Raw genomic sequence first — 18,880 nt, 5'->3', positions numbered from 1 at the left:
CATGCAGTAAACACACACACACACACACACAAATGAACACACAATAGAGTGAATCAGGGCTGGTATTGATTTGTTAACAACAGTTTAATCTAATTTCATTTTGTACTGCAATGCATATTAATCAGCTTCAGCAGCGGATCACAACAATCACTGAAAAAAGAAAGAAAGAAAGAATAAAAGAAAGAAAGACAGAAAGGCAGACAGTAAGAAAGAAAGAAAGAAAGAAAGAAAGAAAGAAAGAAAGAAGTGTAATAAACTGTTCAGTGCAGAGCGTCCAAACTGCACTAACTGACTATAAACACAAAGCCTGTTTGATTCCAGGTGATCAATACTGACTCTCATTACAAATGACTGGAGTTGATGGAGCCTCTTCCAGAGAGCAGATTCCACACAATTATCTCCTCAATTCTTCACTTCAAAAATCAAACCTCTTGAAAACACACTTTTATTTGAGGAATTAATGGTAATTTATTGGAAACAGGTTAAGTGTGAACACAAGCCTGAGCCTAAATGATTTACAGTGGAGGTTCTCTAAAGATGCAAAAAGGCTTATAAACATGCAGTGGATTCATTTACTGCCTCATAACTTGACCAGTCTGGACTATGGTACTCACATTGGCCAGATGGTGTCAGTATTGTACAGGAATCCTGATGTAAAGAATACTTTCTTACTACTAGTTCATTACAATATGAATAATGTGTTTTCTGTTGTTTCTTCATCAGAGCTGGAATTATGAATGTTATCAGAGGAACATCACCCACACCCTGTTTTCTCAAGTTCTACAACTTTAAATATGTCTGATTATGGGTTGATTAGATTAGCAGTAAAATAAACTGGGATTTAGATACCAGACTGAATTTTTATTAGGTTGAATTCACAGACTCGAAACTTTCTCTCAGAGCAGGGAACATCATTCCATGTTCGCTCACCATCATGACCTGTGGTCTCGATAGCTGCACAGTCCTCTTCACGAGCATTATTGGGTTCACCAGTTCTCCAGAATCTGACAATCAGACAGTATTCATCTATAAATATCACATGCTTTACTGAACAAATCAAACCGAGCCATTACACAGCTTCTATGGTGGTCTTCACTTCATGAGCATGGTGTGATTCTGTAGAAGAACCTCCAAACACAGTAAAACAGAGGCTGGGGTAAAATTATGAGGTAAAACTGCTTTAAACAGAAAGAGAAAACAACAAGACAAGGACTAGAAATAGAAAGTGGTTCATAGATGAAATACAGACTGTGACTTACGAGTCATTTCCCAGCTGTTGACCGTCCACCCACTTCCAGACAGATTCTGTATCTTCATCAGTCAGACCAATCCAGAAATTACTCTCTTTCTTTTGGCCAATCAGGAATACCTGTGGAGAAAAAACAGAAAACTAGGAATCTTCTCACTCTCTCTATCACTCTTTCTCACTCTCTCCCTCCTCACCTGTTCCTCTCTGCTGTTTATGATCACCAGATCTGCTCCTCTTTCTCTACAGTCCTGTCTGCTCTCATTCCAGGTCTTCTGCTCAGTGGAGAAAAAGTAAAAGCTGCCTCTGTTATTCTTCCACTCCTTAAAACAGCTTCTCTCTACCACAGAACAAAGAGAACAAGCATCTTTTAGAAGTGTGAAGAACTGTCGGTGGTCCTTCGTTGTGCAGGCAGGTGTTTTACTCACCGATCTGCTTCACTAAATGATCATATCAGGTTTGATGAGATTTTCCTCAGATTTTCTTACCAATCAAGTTTTGATTGCTGATCTTTAGCTGATCTTTTTCTTCAGTCAGGTTCTGGTAGCTGATCTTTAGCTGATCTCCTTCTTCAGTCAGGTTTCTGATGCTGGATAAGAGGGTTTCTCTCTCTGCAGTGAAGTTCACACTCGGTGAAGAGGTGTTTCTCTCTTTATTCATAGTCACATGAATATCTGCATGGAAAAGGAGTAGTATTTATTTCAGGACCTCAACCCTGGTCATGGAGTACAACTGCTCTGGTTCTAAAGGTTCTCCTGACCCTAACACACTGATCCAACGAATAAACCAACAAAGAATTCCTCCCTGAAGTAAACTGGGTGTCTCAGAGTAGAGAACCATTGAGTGTGTGTTTTTCTTTTTTTTTTTTTTTTTTTTTTGGAAATATATTGAGGGTAACCCTAATTTTCAATGCAGCCGAGTAGTCACAAATTAAAGGGATTAAAAAAAGATGAATCCGAGTAAACTAACAGTAAAACCAGGCAACATAAATAACAAATGATTTTAAAACAAAAAGACAAACAAGCAAACAGAATTACCAAAAAAACCAAAAACACAATTAATGATATTTAAACATAAAATGATAAGTGGGCAAGCCACCATTTAGAAGTCAAATAAATGGATTGTAATAATAATAATTATAATAGATCGCAAATGTAAAATTTTTTAATGTACTCAGAAAGACAGAATCCGATCACAGAAAACACACTCCGTCTCTGACTACCTCCACCACAAATTTGGTTTGACTGATCCGATCATAATCTGATCACAATGTGTGTGTGTGTGTGTGTGTGGGGGGGGGGGGGGTCTGAACCTGCTCCGATTACCACAAAATGCCAGGTATAAACTGGCTCATTGAGTGTGTTTACATGCACCCAATAATCTGATCAGAATTGGATTAAGGTCTAGAAATCTGATTAATTAAGATGATAAAAAGGATTAATTAAGATGATAATCAGGTCTAGAAATCTGATTAATTAAGATAAAATTCTCAGCACAGTATTTGCTTACCCTTATTTCTCTCAGTTTTCTCAGTCTGTGCATGCACACAAACTAGAATGTTTACTGAACTTGAACTGGGAAAATCTGCTGTTACCAGCAGTGCACCAGTGGGCTAGAATTTACTACAAAAGTCTTGAAAATCACTTCATCATTTTAAACATTTTGTTTCAAACCAGTTTGTGGAGCTTGGAGGCGGAGGTGGACATAAAAGCAGATAATATTTAACATTAAACAAAACAAAGCAAAACAGGAACCAATGAACACATGTACAATCTGATGAGAAGCCCGCCATTGTTTACAGGAAGTAAAATGGAAATGATGTATGCGCCCCAGATACTATCCACATACAAAACACATGGTAATGCCTGGTGTGAACAGGCCTAAATGTCTTGTATGTATATATATATAGCTTGTGTGGCCTGTTTTGTATTTCTACATTTGTAAAAAAGCCAAAAACACTCACGGTACATGTAGAGCAGTATGTTGGTGGTCAGCAGGAGTAGGCACAGCAATGCCAAACACACTGCAGCCAGTCTGGAGCATCTGCTTCCTCTTCTAATATCTGATATAGAGTAGACTGACAAAGTAAAAGTAAAACAACTGATAGACTGAGAATAGACAGACTTAATGTGTGTGTATCGGCACTTAGACTTTACCTGTCTGCTGTTTCTGTGTCTCTTTCTCTAAGCTGGTCTCCAGAACCCCAACAGCATCTGCACTGACATAAATATCCACCATGGTCTCCACTCGCTCTCCTCTGTCCATCTCGTTTATATCAGAGCTGCTCACTTCATCACAGTGTTCCTCTGCTATCCTCTCAAACCTGCTCTGTTACTACTCTACAGAAGCTACACTATGACGCGTAAAATCGTCAGACGTAACACCTCGGGTGTGAAAATCTAGACAATGGCAGCAATTTTTCTGCACACATCAGCTCACAGATGCATGGCCTGTGAGCTAATCACACTTTGACCATGCACAGTCTCTATGTGTGTTTGGGACAGAGAAAGACCATGAGAAAGAGGTCCGCCCCTGTGTGTAAAAGCAGATATCACAACCATCCTCCCCCCCAACACAATTTCCACCGCAACTTCTTCAGAAACCTTCTGTCTGCTTAGACAATGAGTTGTACTAAAAGAAATAACATTATATGGTATATCGTTATCATTTTTTAAAGGTGATTTTGTCTAATCTGTGATCCATGTTGGGTAGTTATATGCAGTAAATGACACTAAAATGTATACGTAAATTCTATTATTCAACTCAGTGAGCATTTTTCCATAATAACATAAAGCAAGTTTACAGGGACTTTGGTCTCATTATCATAGACATCAGCATAGCAGTACAGCGAGACAGATGACAGCTGTACACTTACTTTAACCTGTCTTTTACAGCCATTTGACCCATATAGGCCATAGAAAGGTCAATGTTGTAAACAGTGCAGTGTCATAGTCATTATTGTGACCCTATAGACAGGATAGTGCATTTACATTCTCTCCCCTAAGCTGCGATCTGATAACACTGACAGGTCTAAGCCCAAAAGTACACCAATCAGGGCAAAAATCCTGTTCACAGAGAACACTGATAGGTCTAAGTAACAACATAGACTACTGAGGACATAAATCCCGCCCACGGTGAACCTCATCTCAAACTCCCCAACTCATCCAAAAAGTATTAGTTGGAGCTCCATCCATCATTTCAGAGAACATAGTTCCACTGCTCCACAGCTCAATGCTAGGGGGCGTTATCCCCCCCTAGCCCATGCCTGGCATTAGAAATGGTGTAAAAGGGTCATGTTTATCTACTCCAGAGAGTCCTCTTCTACTGGCAATGATTCTCTTCTACAGGGACTAGACAAGCTGTGTGTGTGCATTTGAACATTAGTGTCAGCAATGGGTGCAACTTAAAGTAGCTGAATGCATTCGTTTGAAGGGCTATCCACAAACTTTTGAAAATACAGTGAATACTATGAACTTTGCTGGTCATGACACACGCTTTTTTATTTATTTGTTGAAATGAATATAACCATATAAACAAGAGAAATAGGCACTTTCTTTGCAACCAACATCAACTAGCTAACACACAGGAACCTAAGCAAAACTGTAAACTAGGAACAATATTAAACATTAAATGTTTGTCAATCTGAACCACCTTAACAAGGTAATGTGAGCTACTTACAGTAGCTAGAATGTCAAAACAGAAAATGTCTATTCAGGTACATTCTACATTTATTAATAGCTAGCTCATGCTTAATAGCTGATATAAGCTGGACGGCTAGCTAGCAAATAATAATGACCTTTATCCATGTCACAGTCCCTAATTGTGCTAGCTAAAATTTTAGCTAACCTGCAAACAAGCATTGACTTTTCACTGACTGAAATTGCAACAATAAAAACAGATTATTTATTACTTTGATTATCTTTGATACAGTTTGGCATTAAAAAGTATGGAAAAGGCTTCAGCTTGAGTAAATAAAGTAGTTTGTGGTGGCTTCTGAGGTGTGTTTTCAGGTCATTACTCTACTATAGAGGCCAGTCACTTTCCGGTCACGTTTACTTCCAGACATTTAGTGGAATCCATTCTTCCATCCACCCATGCAGAGTCTCCTGGCTGGAAAAGTCACAAACCCAGATGCTAATAGATCCACCACCATGCTTAACAGAAGTGTTTCTCAAATGCTGCTTTTTGTTTTCTAAATGTATCTTTGGTGCTTGTGGCCAGGGATTTTCATTTTTAAATCGTCAGCCCAGAGCAATTATTTCCATAATTCTAGATCTAGATGTACTTTTTATAACTTAGAAATTGACCTTTGATAGGAGGACACAGGTAAACTTTTCTTCTGATGACTCTTCCATGTAAAAAAGGAATGCATGTTTATGTAAGCACCACTGCTCGATAGAACAGTGCACTGCCATTCCTATCTCAGCTAAAAACAGAGTATCTGTGCATTATGATTGGCTAAAAATACTGTGTTATTGTTTGATTAGCTACATAGACTATAGAGACTGAGGTGTTTTACCTCTCAACTGAAAAAAAACAAACAAACAAGGCAAACAGTAATTTGGCCAAGGTTGTCCAAACCACTGCATAAGATTGTATGAGGGTTTGCCTTGCCTTTCTGGACAGATTACGAGCAAGTCTTTCGGAAACTGCCTTGACTTCCACAGTTCCCCTTAACTGCCATTTTTAATGGCATTCAGGACAGTGCAAATTGCAAGCGGGAAGCTAGCTTCTTAGAGGGCCCATGACAGTTGAATACAGTTCCTTTCGGACTTGTGATCAGCTGTGTTGGGACTCATTTCCACTGTTCTTAATACACTTGTGTGTCTTTAAAGTCACTAAATGCCTGAAGTTCTTCTCACACTCTGAGCAGTGATAGGGTTTCTCTCCTGTGTGAATGCGCTGATGTTGTTGGAAATTACCCTGGTTATTAAAACTCTTCCCACAGTCTGAGCAGTGAAAAGGCTTCTCTCCTGTGTGAATGAGCTGGTGTCGCTGGAGATGACTAAGTCGGGTAAAACCCATTGCACACTGGGAGCAGTAATAAGGTTTCACTGGTGTGTGGATGAGCTGGTGTTGACGAAGGAGAGCCAGTTGACCAAAACTTTTCCCGCAATTAGAGCAGTGGTATGGCTTTTCTCCTGTGTGAACGTGTTGATGTGCTTTGAGAGCACCTCGGTCACCAAACCTCCTCCCGCACTCTGAACACAAATACGGTTTTACTTCAGTGTGAACTCTCGAGTGGTGTAGATCGAGATGACTCTTCCGATTAAACCCCTTCCCACACTCGGAGCACTGAAACGGCTTTTCGTCTGAGTGTATGAGCTGATGGGATTTAAGGTTACTCCGTCGACTAAAACTGTTCCCACATTCTGAGCAGCGATGTCGCTTCCCACCTGTGAGAACTTTCTGGTGATCAAGAAGACTGTGTTGATGAACACTCTCCCCACACTCTGAACTGATGAGAGTGCTTTTCTCAACTGTACCTGCACTCGTCTGAGTTTGTGGTTGAGATGTGGTTGTGGCTAATGTGCAGACAAAACCAGAGGACGTTTGCTGACTCAATGAGGATATAGTTTCCATGTTCCCACATTTAGTCTCTCCTCATTTTAGCTGTCCTTCTCCTTAATGCCCATGGTGGCATCTCCTGAAGTGACTTCAAACAGTGGTTTAGTTCTGGAAGAAAAAACACACAACACAAAGTGAAATACATCATAAATATGACATGCTCTGCAACAGGTTTTGGTAGTCTTTGATGGCTTGGTTAATCAACCTCAGTAATCAACTTATGCATTAAGAAGACAATACAATGACTGCAGGAGTGAGCAGGATTCCTGGAAAAATCCTTGTCCATGGCTTTTCCAATTTCCACAACTTCTACTTGATACGACAGGTCAGAAATCATAAACCTCATCAGTACAACCCCCCTGACTACTTACTGGCTGATTGAAACAGGCTAAAGTGTGAGCTCAAGCAAACTGCTCCCCAACCAATCATCATGTTGTACTGAAACATTAGAAAAAGAAGCAAGAACTTGGAGATAGAAAGGGATGATGTCGCTGTCTGTCAAAAACTCTGAGGCTCTAAGTGGCTCAGCAGTCTAATGCGCTGTCACCATGGCCCAAATCCTGAGCCATGTCACTTTGCCATCAGCCCCTGGAGCCATGTTCAACTAGCCATGCTCTCAGTGGGTGGGTAGAGGGCGCTCTCTCCCCTCATCACTCATCACTAAGGGATGTTGGCTGGCACAGGTGTCTGTTAGTTGGTGCAGTGCAGCTGGAGACCTGGTACCTTCTGCACTGTCCTCTGAGTGTGATGCTGCATTGGCAACTGTTCAAAAAAAGGCAGTGTACTTTCCCTCCTGCCAGGAGCATTGCTAGTGCCTGGGGGAGTTATAAGGCAGTATTGAATTAGAAAATTCAACAAACAAATTTATAAAGAAAACAGAAAACCTGGAAAACGTTCAATGGAAAAAAAAATATTTAAAGTCATATTGGAGCATTTCTATTCATTCTATTCGTTCATTGATCATGACATTTGACACAAATTATGTCAACAGCTGCAAATTATGTCAAAAACTGAGAAAGAAAATGTAGATCCCAAGTTTTCATGTGACAGCGTTCCATAAATGTCCCTAAATTGCTTTCAGGGATTTGATACTTTGATACATTTGATACTTTAGAGAATATAGGTAAAAGTTCGGAGGTCGAATAAAAATAGAATCTAACTTATTAACTCATTATCATTAATATCATTAAATATTAGAGTATGTTAATTACTTAATTTTGGATTTTGTTAGTTGTTTTCTCCAAATGTCTTGAATTGAGAAAATTGAGAGAAACCAATTTTTTTATATTGACTCTATTGGTTCAAATTATTTGGAATCAACTCCACAATTTCTGAAATCAAACGGCCCTAGTGATCGGCCTGAAGGTCTGCAGGGACATTAGGGTCAGAGTGGAATAAATGGAATAACTTCCTAAAAAATGGCAGGCTAAATCAGGTGTGCTGCAGTTCCCCATCCCTGAGCCAAACCTTGAGAAAAGGTTGCTCAAAAGCAAAACTAAGCAAATGATTGGGAAAAGATCATGCTTAAACACTTACCCCCCACCCCTCAACCACCAAGCTCCACCCACCACCCACCACAACTCTTGCTATGTCACATAACTGAATACAGCATCAGACATTGTGAAGCCTTGATTTCTGTTGATATTACTGTAATTGGTAACAGTCCGGCTATAGAAGGATAACAGGGATAACAGCTGATTATATTTACAACATTACTGGGTTTAATGCACAGGCCACGTGCTGTAAACACTAAAGAAGGCATTAACGCAATGCCACAAATGTTGAAAAGCCATTAAAAAAACATATCATCCACAAACCAAAGACCAAACACTACTCAGCCAGGTCTAATGGCCACTTCTGCATAAGCATACCTATTTTAAACATCCCTTCCCCACTGGAATATCTCCTCAAACAGTAAATAAAAACCCACCACCAAACATACAACATGGATATAAGCATGTAATTCTGCCTACTGTCAGTGCAGCTCCGCTTCCACTGTGGAGCACAGAGCTGCTGCAGCTTCTTCTTTGCTGGTTATGGTGGTGAGCAGGCCAGCTTAGTGTACATTACTGCCACCTCCTGAACTGGAGTGGGGAACAGACACTTTAGGATGGGGGCATTTATTTAACAAAGCATTCCATCAAAATGAAAGATTTGTGACACTGATCTGCACTCATTTCTGACATGTGTACCAGTGGGATAGTGAGTCTGAAATCCCTGACCTGTTCAATTTTAGTGAAGATAGTAGGATTAGTATGGATTTGTCTGACAAGCTTGGAGGACGAAGCCTTCTTATTTCCTCTCCTAATCAAATGATGGGGCCAAATCAAATCACACCATTTACTGAAGGGCTATGGTCTAATCCAGTGTTTCTCAAACCTGGTGCTGGAGGCCATGAATCAGGGTTGAAAGGTGTATGTTAAAGCAGGGCAGGGTGCTACCAGGACCAGGGTTGAGTGCTGTGAACACTGTTCTTAGTAATTATAGACTATATTCCTGGGATTTCCCCCTGGAAACTTGTGTGCAAGAAAAGTGAATAATTAAGGTAATATTAAGGCCATTTGTTTTTAATGTGAAATTAGACCCTCCTTTAGCAAACTGACACAGTAATATAACCTACATAGGATTCCATTAGACAGTAAGTTGCTCACAAGAGTTTCACTGACTAGAATCTTTAAAAGACTTTAGAGCTTAGTGAAATGGAATCACTGACATACAACAACGGATGCTTCAAGTACATTTCCAAATGTTTTTACATGATATTATTTTATATTTTTAATTTATTTTATATTATTGTTTTGTTGTACTTCATTTTTACATTTTACACGAGACACTGACTGCACTGTACCACCTCTTCTCAATCAATGACTCCTGTCACACACCCCACAGGTATTTTTAGCTTGATAATTTTCGTGCAGCCCCATCATTTTTGTCTGGGGAAGCTTATTTTCTGTTACCTATGATATTGTATAAGTTAGTTTTGAAATTAAACTTAAAATCCATTGACGGTTGAGAGACACATGCAGGCAAAATTAATGTACACCTCCAAATATGTTTTTTTTTATTGTTATTTTTATTATTTTTTATGGATTATCTGTAAGTTTAAAAAAAGAGGAACAATATTGGTGATTAACCTTGGTTTAATATAAAAGAGGTTTAGCTGTGTATTACCTTATAGGGGTATTTACTTTATACACAGAGTGTATAAAGTATAAATTCTTGATAAGAACACCTCTGAAAACAGTAAAATGGAGGTTGGGGTAACAAGGTATTGTTAAGCTCCTTTAAACACAAAGAGAAAGCAACGAGACAAGCCATAGTCATCTGTAACTGGGACTCCTCTGCCGAAGTACCTAAAGCAGTACAGGCTTGTCAGAGAGCAGCTGCCTATCTGAGCAGATCAGAGACTGACCGTCGCCCTAAGAGTTCTGGCTCTTATCTGCTTGAATCAACTCCTCACCCTCTGGTCCTAAATGCTAACCAGTGCGTGAAAAACTCACCCCTTCATTATCATATGAAAGAAAAAATACAGAAATATACAAAAGAATGAATTCATGAAAAAAAGAATAAATGAATAAATAAATCAAACTACAGGAAAACATATTCATACAGAAAGAATATGAACAAGGAAAGAAGGCATTAATATAAATAGTAACTCATACAGAAATACATTTTAAAAAACACTAGGCAAATACTATGCTTATTTCATTTATTTATTTCAACCCTGGATTTTTTGTCACATATACATTTATTTATTTATTTGTGTATTTGTATTTATTTGTATACTCCTTGTTTGTTTTTCTTTCTTTTTTAAAATAATTAATAAATATTTTTGTTCTGGCAGGCTTGGTTCTTCATATATTTTAACAGTTTACTATATCCTCAACACATGTTTGGGCTACATTTTCAGATTAGACAGGAGATGGCAGCATTGTACCAAAATGTCATTGCCATGCTAAGAATCTGAATTTAAGATACTTGATCAACAGATTAGCACAAGCTATGTTTACAAGGCCACAATAACCAGACTTAAGTTCTTAGTCAGTCTAAGAAACTGGACTTAACTAAAACTTCATTAATCAGTTCTTCTTCCAATTAAAAATCTAATGATATCTATTTTTAACCATTTTTTTTGCATGAAGGTTGTCTCTTCCTTCCTTTACTTTCAGAAACTTCATCTTTTGTTAACCGTTTAGGCCCCACCAGAACTCTTGACCTTCTAGTATACACTGATAATTCCAAGATCATTGCTCATTCATGAATAAAAAAACCAACCTTGTAAAAATGGTAATTTGCTTTACAATGGATGCGAGGATATCATAAAGAAAAATTTTCATACCCTTGTTTAGCTAAAGGCTGAAATCAGCCGCACATCCCACTTCCTTTGAAAGACTAAAGCGAGATTAGCGATGTTGCTCTTCCACTAGTTAATGAAAGTTCCTGAAAATTACTGAGAGATATTACAGGGAGAAAAAAAACAGGGAGAAACCTTGTTTTAAACAACATTCTTCTTGAAGCTTCAATGGTTCAGGTTGTGTGAATAATACTGCTCTCATTCATGTGTGTGTATAATGCTGATGTGTGAGTGTAAAGAACCTTTACACCAGTTAAGAAACTTTAGACCTTTAAAACCTTCTTCAGCCCATAGTGTGCAACACTGAAGTATACAGGCAACATATAGAGCTGTGCACATAACCTTAGGCATACCTGTGTCTAATACCATCATTAGAGTGCAGTGGTGGGTGAATGAGCTACAGATATAGAACCAACTTCAATGCTCTAGAGAGTTACTTAAGAAATGTGCCAGCACCAAAGTGCACTTGCTCTACCTTGCTTATACACAGAGCAATAGGCAGAGCATCACGTGACACAGCCACAGTAACTTGACTGACATTAATGCAGCTGTTTCCATTCTACGTCTAAGAGACAACAGGAGCATGGAGGACATTGAGAAAGATGGAGATTCTGAGAGCATCTATATGAACGTTGAGGATATTGAAAAAAATTACAATGAGAGTAAAGTCACTGACAGCATCTACCTGAACACAACAGGACGGCAGGCAGGTAAACATGAATTTAAACACATAATCAAAAGTTAAGTGTATCTGAATGGAACATCTACAGAATATGCCATCTGACACAACTACCAAATAATCCAAAATAATAGTTTCTGTATTAGGATTACTGACTAAAACTAAACACTGGGTTCAAGATATTAAGTACAAATAAAATGCTTCAAATGTGTTTTAAAGCCATTTTATCTAGTTAAACTTGTTAACGTGTTTGTTCATATTTGCTATTGAACCATGCCAAAAATGATTCAAAATAGCACCAAAAAGGGCTTTGCTGTTGACACAAGCCAGAGAATCCTTTTCATTACTATGGTACCCTTTTTGTAGTGTAGAATAAGAGTATCAACGTATAAAGTAATGTTTCAATCTCATAACTACATCACTGTCATAATTAACAACAACTTTATGGACCCTAAAATAGAGCCCTGTAGGGCTCCACAGAATATTCTATTCTAATAGTTTCTGTAATAGGATTACTGACTGATGTTAAGTACAAATGAAATGCTTCAAAGGTTTGGTTACAAAATGTATTGAAAGCAATCTGTTTGTTGTTATGGGGTAAAAAGGTAATACAGGGAACTTAATTCATATTTCTGTGCTATGATTCATTTTGCTTTTATTAGAGAAAGAAAATCCCTTTTATTACAATAGTAAGTAAAAATATAAAAAGCACAATTGCTATAACCACCAGTTGAATGGATAGACTATCCAGGGCTTTGGAATGAAATGTTTCACTTTTGCTTTTACTACAAAAGCTTTTCTTTTTTGTATTGTATTTTGTCTGACCCTGTCTTTGTCAGCAATCGTCACTTTTCTAAAGAAAGCAGAGGAGAGAAAGAGGTAGTGGTGGTAGTCTTAGATGTCTAGTTTCTTGTGGCTGAGACTATTTCTCTCTCAGAGCTTAAACATCATAGAAATATCACAGAAAAAGCAGTAGTGGAAGTCTAACCATGTTGCTATTGTAACTCTTCCAGGTTCAGAAGCTGCTTCTGAGGGCAGGCAGGTGCGCTCTGGTAACCCCGCTGCAGTGTGTCTGGGGCTGCTGTGTGTTCTCCTGCTGGCTGTTATAGTGGGCCTGAGTATCAAACACAATGTAGAGAGAGACCAGTTACAGAACAGCTATACCAACATAACTTTGGAGAGAGACCAGTTACAGAACAGCTATACCAACATAACTTTGGAGAAAGAGCAGTTACAGAACAGCTATACCAACATAACTTTGGAGAAAGAGCAGTTACAGAACAGCTATACCAACATAACTTTGGAGAAAGAGCAGTTACAGAACAGCTATACCAACATAACTTTGGAGAAAGAGCAGTTACAGAACAGCTATACCAACATAACTTTGGAGAGGGACAAGTTACAGAGCAGCTATGAAACTGTAAACATGGAAAGAGGAGCACTTCTGAAACAGCTTACAGAGCTGGGTGAGTTAGAGGTTAGACCATTCTTCAATGTCAGTTGGTCTTAAATAGAACAGAGGTTGATAATGACATGTATGTTTGTAATGGTGTTCTTCCAGGTGTAGCTTGCCCAGCTGGATGGATAAGGTTCATGTCCAGCTGTTACTTTGTTTCTTCCACTGGTAACACCTGGGCTTTGAGCAGACATGACTGCACAGCAAAGGGAGCAGATCTAGTGATCATCAACAGTAGAGAAGAACAGGTAAGAGAGGGTACAAAGAATAGACCAGCTCCAGGTTTTGCACACGGATGAGTCCCTTGAAGACCCTTGAATGTAAGAAAATTCTCGTTCTTCCACCAGAAATTTGTTTCTGGACTTGGAAAAGCTTTGTGGATCGGTCTGACTGACTTGTCAGTTGAAGGGTCATGGACATGGGTAGATGGAACATTGCTTGAACATGGGTATGTTTCCATCAAAGATTATATTATTATATTATATATTTATTATATATTTATTATATTGGCTTTTGGTGATTCAGAACCATTTGTAAAAAGTTTATTTAAAGGGGCCTTGGTTTGGCAAACGTGTATCTTGGAATTGCTGAATAATGAGAGTTCAGTACATGGTTTTGACAAACCGTGAAACTCAAACCTCCTTTAACACAATGCCAGTGTCCGCAGAATAGACGCTCAAACTTGGCACCCAATTAAGCAAAAGCCATGTAGAGCAAACAGGATCCACGCTAGGCTAAAAGCTAGTCAATGCTAATTTTAAACACTAGTCAATGCTAGTTTTACTATCTGTTTATCGTTTGCTTCCTTGAAAACAAACTGGACTGCTCCAGCTGAACCAAACTATAGCTAAACTCATGTCAGAAGGGAAAGCACCGGCTTACTGTTTTATTGGTAAAAGCAAAACCCAGGGATGTGAAAGAGGGCAAGGCTTAAAGCTCATCGTCTGTAATCTCTGTAACTTGCTGCACTCTTCAGTACTATTCAGTGTTTTTATTACAGTGTTAAAACTATGCTATCATATATGCTATCTGTAAGCCATTGTCGTTAGCAGTAAACAGCCCATAAAAGCAGAGCTTAGCTTTTTTTTCCACAAGGACAATCCCCAGCGGTATAAGGCACTGTCACTGTGACCAAAGGATCGCTAGTTCGAATCCCGGTCAAGCTGCTAGTCATTGGCAGTCGGGCCCAGTGAGAGCAATTGACCTTGCTCTCTTCAGGGTGGGTAGATGACACTTGCTCACGACATCCCTTCAGTGCAGTGCTGGCCGGCATTGCCATCTGCTGGCTGATGCATCAGAGCCGGGTGCCTGGTGCTTTCTTTCGAGCATGAATATGTATGGGTTTGTTACTTGCCAATCCGAATAGGATAAAAGGGTAATTTTTAAAATTATACATTTTAAATCTGTAATGAAAAAAAATATATACGGCACCTTTTATGAACCATATACAAGAGGATTTTGACCAGAACAGATTTTTTCTGCCCTCACTATTGTGGTGCTATACAGGGGTTATACTATTGCCAGATAGCAGAGTCATGTCCAAGTTCTGGCTTACGCATGTCCTTTACGATTTGTAATGTACTTTAAATGCAGTAAACAATGGTTTATTGTTTTGATAATACCCCCCTAAACGAATAATATTGTGTTAGATGGCATGGCGGTGCTTCCAGTATCACAGTATAAGAGGTTTTCTTCATTGTAGTCCATGTTTTGATTTGTCTGTTGGTGGTTTCTCAGGTACTGGAAGGAGGGTGAGCCAAATAATGCTTTGCATGGCTGGCGGGATGAGGACTGTGCTCAGGTAGCTCCTCGTGGTGACTATAGCGACGCACTGTCCAGCTGGAATGATCTTCCATGCAGCTATAGCCTTCAGTGGATATGTGAGAAGAAAATTAATTGCACAGCTGAATAAATGCCTGATATTTATGCCATTACATTTAACGTTTTTTTCAGCTCTATCAGTTCATCTCCTTTAATTCTGCTCCTTCATGTACAGTATATTGCTGTGATGCTTTTTATCAGCTACATGTATTAGAGAATTATTGGAATCATCTGGTCTTTATGGTTTTTATGTAATTATGTTTGCTGAAATAAACTGTTATTGTTTTCATAAAGACCGTAATAGCTGTTTTTTGTTAAAAGTTGAGAGTGAATGCTATGACTGCTGTTTTCACCAGCAGAGCTGAATATGGACAGTTCTGCTCTGAGAGAGAAAAATTGGATTGTGAAAGCTTCCACCTCAGTAGGCCTGCTTTATCTAAACACCTTCAGATACTTTAAGACCATGGAGACTTCAGAAGCAGCAGAACTAAGATTTAAATTGAGAATCCATAAGTAATTTCATGTCAGAAATACCAGCATAAACAGCACATACAGTTTACAACACTGCCCCCTTTTGGGCCAAATCCAAAACTGACAGTGAGGCCAAGAATACACTCTCTGGACACTTTAATAGAAAGATTTATGTTGTAGAACCACCTGTAGTTCATGTACTGTCAAGCACATATTGTATTAGCGTGATGGCAGTGTTACTTAATTTATATTAGCCTGCTAGCTGTGCTACCTAATGTGAATTAGCATGTAAGCAGTGTTACTTAATGTGAATTAGCCTGTCAGCAGTGTTATTTAATGTGAATTAGCCTGTTAGCAGTGTTACCTAAAGTGTGAACGCTCTAATTTGTATTCACTTTTGCCTTTTTGTGTGACAAACAGATGAATACATTTAGTGCTGAATTAATTTAGTGCATTTAGTGCTGAATTCTTCTAAATTCCACAAGAAAATAGCATTAGTTTTAATAGCAACTTCACTTTGTTTAGGCTTGTTCCACGCAGTGCCTTTGAATGACTCTCTAAAAGCTACCAAAAGCTAGCTCTTAGTCTAGGTCTAAATCTAGTTCGTATCACTTGCTGTACGCACATGTGTCCCTCATGTGCAGCCACACAACAGTTTCACAGTGGCTCTGTAAGAATGAAAACCATAACTTATAACTAACAAATTGAAAACCATAACCCCCTGAAAACCATAATCCCTTCCTGTGACACAACATAAACTAGTAAAAAATGAACCATTTTGATATTAGGTTGGTTTTAATATGGGTTCTGTAGGCCCTGTTGATATTTTTGGATTCCAAAAAGGAACTAATTTGTGTCAGCTCTGTCCAAACATAATTTGCTAACTTTTAATTAAGAGTGAAAAACTTACTGAACTACAGTAAATCAAATACTGCATTAAACAGTATGTAAAAGAATTTACATCAGAAAAGTTGACTTTAGAAATGTATGCTTTGCAAACACAGAACCTTTCTTAGTACAATACAGTAAGAGCAAAAGCATAACATGTGTAAAATATTATAGGCTATTTAAAATATAAGTATGCTAACAAAATGTTATGGTATATATATATATATATATATATATATATATATATATATATATGTGTGTGTGTGTGTGTGTGTGTGTGTAATACAATATCTAATCACTTTAATATGTTGAAAAGACCATATTTATATTTACAGTAGTCCATATTGCATTGCAGTGATTCCAGTCTTAAGCAAAAGTGAGGCTTCACAATTAATTTTACTGCGTTTACTGCTGTAATACTCCTATTTAATGTTTAATGTATGTTTTACAATTATGTATGTTATATGTTTGTGTATGTATACTACTATAAACACACCTTCTGCCCAAATAAGCATTTCTTTATTTTGTATATTTTCCATTATGTTTACTGAGAAATCAGGAAAAAAGGTCTTACAAAACAGAAACAGATACAGCATAGATTTTGTTTAGCTATTCCCATCAATTACTTTAGGTAATCCCACCGTCCCAACACATTCCACCCACCCTTTTTACAAAACAAAACCCACAGCACACAACAAAGTAACCAAACAGCCTTAAAAATGAAATAATATTGATGGTAAAATCTGTCTGCTGTTTTCTTGTCTGAGTTTCAAGGTAGTTTTATAATAGAGTCTTTAATTAAACAGTTAACAGTATATATATATTATAGGTCAAAAAGTCTTGATTCCGGAAGTCAAATATATTAATGCGTTATGCAGTGTGTTCTCTAACTTTTAGTGTCCTGTAAAAGTACACTGCATACATGCATTTATGTACACATCTTGCATCAAGCTAAAACCAACATAACACACAGAAAACAATAGAACAGATAAACTGTGTGTGTGTCTACCTTCTAACCACCCCTTTCCTGCTGTAGATGGAGACCCCCTGGGTCACATGATTGATGCAGACTTTAAACAGCTCCCAGGTTTCATTAGGGATCAGTTGTTGTGTATGTCACTGTTGCAAAAAAAGTGAGAGAGTGCAGTTATACACAGTTATTAACATAGTTATGACCTATGCTATGACCTATACTTTCTATCAGTCTTTTTTTCAGTCTGCAGAGGAAACTACACTCAATGTTATGCTTAAAACCACAGCATGTATGCTTGACCACAGCCATGTTTTGCACGACACTGCAGATCTGTCAAAAGCTGCTGCTCTTGGTCAACAGGTTGTACTTATACATACAAGCCCTGCTATGGACTGAGGCCTTATGAATCTTGTATTGCTGTAAATTGTTTTGAGCTCCAGTGTGTGAAGGAACACTAAAATCCACAATTCATGTTATCGTGTTATTCATTTGCACAGCTGCAAATTTGACATTATTGACAAGTACCTTATAGCAGAGCTAACCTTCTAGATACGTTACTACAAGCCAGTGCAGACTCAACCCATAGACACGCCAAAAGCTGAATTCTTCTCAGTCCTTGAAATGATATCTTCATTGTTATAATAGTTCGTTTTCAACAATGAGTGATGTACGACTCCAGGAAGCTCAGTTACACAACGGTCTGCTTTGGGGTGGGACCAAAGCTGTGCATATTCATTGTGTATAAATAATGTTGTGGTTTTCTGTAGAACTGAACAGTAATTTTTAGTAACATTTATTAGTTCTGAAATCACACAAAGCACTTTATCTCGCTTCACACAGTCCTTTTATTATTTATAAGGTCAGGATAATAAAGCAGTGGTAAATAATACAAAAAAACACCCTTAAAAAACCATGTACTCCAGCTTTTAGGCCATATCTTCTCAAATCACAGGCTTCTGTGGACATCAGGTGAGAGTTGAGCAGCTTTTATTATGAAAACCATGTAAAGGCCATGATGAGTTTAACTCTAATGATAACTGAATGTGATGGCAAATAAGCAGTGCTGAAAGTCACACAGCTGAAGCCATGCTCTTCTAGCTTCATGTGACCTTAAGGTTTCTGCAGTCCTCCCTAAAGGTGTAAGAGGTTTTATACAGCACAGTGATTCACATTTCAAAAACATAGAGCTCAAATAATTCAGCTGAAATAAACCTCAATGTAAAACAGCTTAGAAACATGAACTGCACCAGCACCCTCAAAAATAAAGGTGCTACACAGGGTTCTTTCAGAGATGCCATAAAAGAAACGTTTATGGTTCCTTAAGGAAACACTTTAGTACAGGAGATGAGTGAGTAAAACTTTTTAAAGGTCCAAAAGGTTCTTTACCAATATAACATTTCTAAAATGGTTCTTTATGAAACCAA

General features: G+C 38.2%; 2 protein-coding genes across 7 annotated transcripts; one reads left to right on the top strand and one right to left on the bottom strand.

The window, feature by feature from the left end:
- Window positions 1-6,022, bottom strand: LOC140547041 (uncharacterized). 6 transcript variants are annotated; one of them, XM_072670556.1, is made up of 7 exons: window positions 3,403-6,022; window positions 3,210-3,323; window positions 1,735-1,920; window positions 1,444-1,586; window positions 1,260-1,369; window positions 931-1,004; window positions 1-150 (listed from the first exon to the last, which is right to left on the bottom strand). In XM_072670556.1, exons 1-7 carry the CDS (start codon window positions 3,509-3,511, stop codon window positions 128-130), a joined length of 759 nt encoding a protein of 252 aa, XP_072526657.1. In that variant the 5' UTR covers window positions 3,512-6,022; the 3' UTR covers window positions 1-127. The 6 variants fall into 6 exon arrangements, with proteins under 6 accessions (XP_072526657.1, XP_072526656.1, XP_072526658.1 ...); XM_072670558.1 differs by lacking the exon at window positions 1-150 and adding an exon at window positions 1,074-1,128 and having other exon boundaries at window positions 956-1,004; XM_072670560.1 differs by lacking the exon at window positions 1-150 and adding an exon at window positions 1,074-1,116 and having other exon boundaries at window positions 978-1,004.
- A 5,729-nt stretch (window positions 6,023-11,751) lies between these two features.
- LOC140546666 (uncharacterized) lies at window positions 11,752-16,269 on the top strand. The gene is made up of 6 exons (XM_072670050.1): window positions 11,752-11,878; window positions 12,861-13,346; window positions 13,409-13,551; window positions 13,651-13,751; window positions 15,041-15,104; window positions 16,240-16,269. The coding sequence occupies exons 1-6, from the start codon at window positions 11,752-11,754 to the stop codon at window positions 16,267-16,269; spliced, it is 951 nt and encodes a 316-aa protein (XP_072526151.1).
- The last annotated feature ends 2,611 nt before the right edge of the window (window positions 16,270-18,880 follow it).

This window comes from Salminus brasiliensis, chromosome 24 (assembly GCF_030463535.1).
Source record: "Salminus brasiliensis chromosome 24, fSalBra1.hap2, whole genome shotgun sequence".
NCBI classification, from domain to species: Eukaryota; Metazoa; Chordata; class Actinopteri; order Characiformes; family Bryconidae; genus Salminus; species Salminus brasiliensis.
The sequence above is the reverse complement of the archived record's forward strand: the minus strand, read 5'-3'. Positions and strand labels throughout refer to the sequence as shown.

Bases quoted from the DNA above. Each gene is read 5' to 3' on its own strand.
- LOC140546666 (XM_072670050.1), top strand. From the start codon at position 11,752: ATGGAGGACATTGAGAAAGATGGAGATTCTGAGAGCATCTATATGAAC. The intron at 11,879-12,860 runs GTAAACATGAAT...TAACTCTTCCAG, and splicing joins CACAACAGGACGGCAGGCAG to GTTCAGAAGCTGCTTCTGAG. The intron at 13,752-15,040 runs GTATGTTTCCAT...GTGGTTTCTCAG, and splicing joins GGAACATTGCTTGAACATGG to GTACTGGAAGGAGGGTGAGC.
- LOC140547041 (XM_072670555.1), bottom strand. From the start codon at position 3,511: ATGGACAGAGGAGAGCGAGTGGAGACCATGGTGGATATTTATGTCAGT. The intron at 1,921-3,209 runs GTGAGTGTTTTT...TTTTCCATGCAG, and splicing joins CATACTGCTCTACATGTACC to ATATTCATGTGACTATGAAT. The intron at 1,005-1,259 runs GTAAGTCACAGT...TCTGATTGTCAG, and splicing joins CAACAGCTGGGAAATGACTC to ATTCTGGAGAACTGGTGAAC.